The 5,263-nt window shown below is 32.5% G+C and overlaps 1 protein-coding gene across 1 annotated transcript in view; it reads right to left on the reverse strand.

The window, feature by feature from the left end:
* Nucleotides 1-171: 171 nt before the first annotated feature.
* EPHA6 (EPH receptor A6) overlaps nt 172-5,263 on the reverse strand; it is a 1,018,858-nt gene continuing 1,013,766 nt past the window's right edge. Inside the window, exon 19 of the mRNA XM_010848390.1 lies at nt 172-4,132. Within this exon, the coding sequence (XP_010846692.1) occupies nt 4,018-4,132 (115 nt within the window). The 3' untranslated portion in view covers nt 172-4,017. The remainder of the gene's footprint in view (nt 4,133-5,263) is intronic.

A 5,263-nucleotide genomic window follows, 5' to 3' on the forward strand; every position in this document is an offset into this window, starting at 1 on the left:
ACGACAGAGGATGAGATGGCTGGATGGCATCACTGACTCGATGGACGTGAGTCTGAGTGAACTCTGGGAGTTGGTGATGGACAGGGAGGCCTGGCGTGCTGCAATTCATGAGGTTGCAAAGAGTCGGACACGACTGAGCAACTGATCTGATCTGACCTGATCTGATACAAAAAGAATTAAAATATTTTCAGATTGAATGTGAATATGAGTCTTTTCTACTTAAAGGAATTTGAGCTTGGAAAAGTTGAAGTGATGATACTAAAAGAAGTGATTACATCTGCTTCTAATATCTTTATTATATAAAGATGTATACCAACTGTGAGTTGATAACAGTTTCTAATTCTTAAAATACTTTCTTTTAAATTAATAATACATTTCCTTAGCTAAAGCAGTAGAAAAGGATCATCTTCATCTGTTTTGAAATAACTTTCCAAAGCACTTAATTTTCAGTTAATGAAAAGCCAGATCTCATACACTCTGTATGTGCAAATGCTCCCATTTATGCAGTAGGACCCAAAATATTAAAATATGACTTTTGCAACATTCCTGTTTTTCCTCCACTTCAGCCTCTTCTAGGGAGATCTGTAAGATATTTTTGGATTTCCTGTATTACTTTTCTTTTGTTGATAGGGATATGGGTTGGAGTGGCAGAAGCTGAGAAAAGAAAAAAAGATGGGTGAAAAAAGAGAAAAGAACCAAGGGGGTGGGGAAGAATGTTTAAAAAAGGAATAGAAAAATAAGACCTAGTATTGGTGAACATTTTGAAGTAAAAGATTTAACTTAAAGATTTAACTTTCTTTACAGAGTAGAAATTTGCTAGGAAAGATATAAAAATGGATTTTTAAGAAAATTGTGATTGGGAGATAGGTAATGCAATTCATTCTTTATCACGTCAGAAGACCTATAACAGAAGACCTTCTGTAAAGACTGCTTTTCAAGGACTGAATTTGGATTTGTTTTCCATTCATGGGCTGAGATGGGCCTTAAAGCTGTTCAGGTGTTAGTTGGATAGATTTTAAGAGTAATTCAGGGTGAAAGAAATCTTTTTTCATTATGACATTCAAAACATTTATCAACAGTCATAATTCAGTGAAAAAGTGCTATAATTCTTGATTCATGTTAAGCCAAGAGCTTTGCAACTTCTGATGGCTTTTTTAGTGTAATGATTTATATACTTAATCTCTGCATTGTTTTTACATTTTTTTCTCAATTATGTCTTATCCTATGAGATAATTAATGGACCACAGACTGGAAACTAACCCCATAGAAAATAAAATAGTAATGGTTCCTTCAACTAGTTTTCAAAATCTAAAAAGCCCCTCAGTAACATAGACTAGGAAATTTAATATAAAGCAGGTATATGAGTATATATGCATATTTTAGTTATTAAAGATGATTTCTGAAGGTTTTGACTTATGGGAGTTACTCATTTTCTATTATTAAATTCTATGCTTATGAATATTAAACAGCTTTAATTAATGAATATGTGCACTAGTAAATATCAAAATATTTCAGGTAAAATTTTCAAATCTGTGATTGGTAGGCAATAAAGAAATATATATATTTTTTAATGTTTCTGTTTAATCTTGAACATCTTGCTCTGACCATGATGAGGTTCAAATTTATGCTAAAGATCACCATGCTTACAGTTCTTAAAAATATAAATGTAACATAAATGTAAATTTTAAAGAGGATTTGGGGTTAGAGAGAAAGTGAGAAGGCAGTTTTATAATACCACAGAAAGATGTTTAGGGAGGGAAAAAAAAGCACAAATTAACCATATATAGAATAGGATCTTTGGAGTTTTAAAGAAAAACAATTCTTAACAGAGATCTTTAATCTTGCAAGCACTGAATGCCCACCCCATAGACATTTCAATACTTTATAGAATTTATTTAATCAAAGTATACAGATGTTGCTGACAGAGTCTTATGGAAGACCATAATTATTCTATTCCTTATCTTTCTAAATATGTTTTTGTTGCATTATAAAAATAAATATATATGATTAATAAATTTTATCTGTTTTACATCTGTTCTTATTCAATATATATTTGAAGATAGGTAAATATGGAAATTTTACATTTTCTCTAAATGTATCCAGATCTGTGTAAATATATCAAGCAAACCACAGACAGCCTGCAAGTGATGTGTGGCTGTGCAGGTGACGGTTAGAAAATGTTGCTAGCTATTTCTGACGCACTTAAAAAGTGATGGATTTCCCATTTTTTTTCTTTTTCAGTGTACTATAATGGATACTTTAAAGACTCTTCCTTTTCTCTCTCTCTCTCTCTCTTTTTTTTTAAATGAGAAAAATTTAGCTGTGGTTGACAAAAATCAGAAGATAAATCAGCAAAAGAAGTATATGGAAGGGCCTAGTCTAATGGGACAATCCACAAATCTTAAAATAAGGAAAAACAGGGATTCCTTTATGGCAAGAAAACTATTATCACCAAAAAAATGTAATTTAGGTAGGAATTTGAGAGTGTGGGTAGGGCACCTTTAGCTCCAAGATCAAATAAAACCTAATTTTTATATTAAACCAGTATCTTTAGACAACCTGCTCTTTTTTTTCCCCCTCTTAATACAGTCTCGCTACTCTTCCACCTAGCACAGTAGTCTTTTTTTTTATTTTTTAGTTTCACAGGGAACAGCTGATTTTATAGTTGGATGTGTTCAAAATACAGTACTGTTTTGATAAGCTGACTCAACTTAGTTCAATGAAAAGTATATTTGCCTGTTTTTGCAGCCTCCAGAAGATTATGGCAACAACATACCTTAGCTGTATTTATATTTTTATGTTACTGTAGCAAGGATTCAGGTTGCACACAATTTATTTATGCTCTTTTTATACCTTCTTTGGTGTATGCAATGGCATACTTGTACCTTGGAAGGTTTGGAAAACAGCTCAGCATGTTCATGTAACTTATTTTCATGAACAAAACAAAAATTCTTAAACTTGCAAAATGTACCAGTATTAGACTAGCTCTATGTGTTTATTTTCTTAGGCCACCATATAACTATCATAAAATTCTGTTTAAATTAAATCTTTTTACATTTTATCTAAGACTATACTCTTAGATCTTTTATTCAAAGCAATTCTGCTGAGAATAATTAATTTTCTCAATGCTTTATTACTCTTGCAAATTTATGAAGATAAACCAAGGGAACAGTCATGGATTTATTCCATGCTTCCCTCTATTTAAAGCCTCTAGAGCAATGGACTCACTCTTGGTTTTTCCAGGTGTGATCTTTATAATGTAGTAGAGAAACATATTGATAGTAAAAAAAAAAAAAAAAAAAAGATGGGAAAGCCTTAACTACCACCTACTATGACATATGAAAGACACTATCAAGTTAATAAAAAAAAAAGACAAACCAAGACTTAGAAGTTTTAGAAGCACAGTATGTTTCTCCCTCTTTCTCCCTTGATGACTCCCTTCTCACCATAGTCACACTTGAAAAGAATTCACTACATGAAATCATTGATCTTTTCCGCAAATAATTCTATCAATATCAGGTATCAACAGGTAAAGAATTGTAGAATAAAGTAACAATATGACCCACAGAGTTGAATATAATTATCTAAAAAATAATTATTCATGTCAGTTTGGAAAATACTTGATCACAAAACATGAAAGAAAGGTTAACTATTTCTTTTTCATCTACCATCAAACTCTAAATACATCATTAACCCCAAATTCCTTTGGATTAAGTCCTTGAACACTTCTGAAATACAGTTATACAAAGTTACACATCCATGCTGAGTTATTTACCACGTGTAGAGATAATCTGCAGTGCGCCAGGGTTTTATTTGCAGGTTATTCAGAGAGGAGCTATGAAGAGTGATTTTTAAATCCAGGTTGGAAGTATAAACAAAAGGTATGTGTGCCTGTAGCCTGAAGAGGAGACTGCAGTTTATGAGGTGATGTTTGGAGAATCAGAAGAGAGGGTAGTAGAGAGGATATCTTTCATTTTAGAAATACTGAGGCACAAAACACAGGTGCTTGTAGTACTTTTATACATGAAATCCCTTCTCCTGTATGTGCATCATGTGTAAACGTAAAGTCTGTATACTGCTGACTATTCGTCTCTGGTGTCCAATGAGTATGACTCCAATTCTTCTTATATCACTGTGAGAGAGTGAGAGACAGAGAGAATATGAACATTTAGATCTGGTAAGTATGGCAGAGAGGAAAGACACATTTAGATAAGGGAAATGAACACATGTCATATTTGCCACAAATTTCATATCTGGTAAAATGAGTGTTGAAGCAGAGATATAAATGGACAACAGGAATTTGTTACTTTATTCTTTACACTGGTGCCAGAGAATGTGTCAGGTCAACCTCAAGTTTAAAGGTACAAAGAATTCAGGTACCGATGTCATGTTCAGACATTTCACAAGCCCAGGGGTTTTATGTAATTATATAAATTTTTAACAGTATTAGCAAAATAGTCAGCATGCAGGATAGAAAATATAATGCGAACTCCATTTGAATTGCCATGGTCTTGGTCTTTCAATAATCTGAAAAAATGCCATTGTATTATGTTGAATAGTATGAAACTGCTATTACTATTAATATTTTAAAACAATGGCAATTTCACATGGTCAACCTACTAGTCTTAGTTATCTGTCTTTTAAACATATGTTGAGTATTTTCACTGCACTCAGGAAACGATAGTCTTTGAGGAAGTGGAAAAATGCCAGACCATTGTAATATAGAGACAAAACTCTGAGAAAACATAATATTATATTATTACAATTCTAATATTTGATGAAAGTAATAGTAATCGATTTAGTGTATATGAATCGTAAATAATTTGCTGAGGTAAAACTATATTGATGCAAAGTCTATGATGTGAACAAGGGTAATATGCATTTTAGACAGCATTTAAAATCTTTAAATAATTATTTGAATTAAATATATTCTTTCAAAGGAATATAGTTAAAAGTGTAAGGCCCAACTTTAACTAGAATGATTATCAGAAATGGTGAGGAAAAATGTGGAAATGCCATACTAGTGTCAGGAAAGGTAGTTTAACTATGGTATTCTTGATACAGAAATAGTATTTGAATTTACAATCTCCTAAGTGGACAATAAAGGTCCGTCTAGTCAAGGCTATGGTTTTTCCAGTGGTCATGTATGGATGTGAGAGTTGGACTGTGAAGAAAGCTGAGCACCGAAGAACTGATGCTTTTGAACTGTGGTGTTGGAGAAGACTCTTGAGAGTCCCTTGGACTGCAAGGAGATCCAACCAGT

Source organism: Bison bison, unplaced genomic scaffold (genome assembly GCF_000754665.1).
Source record: "Bison bison bison isolate TAMUID 2011002044 unplaced genomic scaffold, Bison_UMD1.0 scf7180017864265, whole genome shotgun sequence".
Taxonomy (NCBI): Eukaryota; Metazoa; Chordata; class Mammalia; order Artiodactyla; family Bovidae; genus Bison; species Bison bison.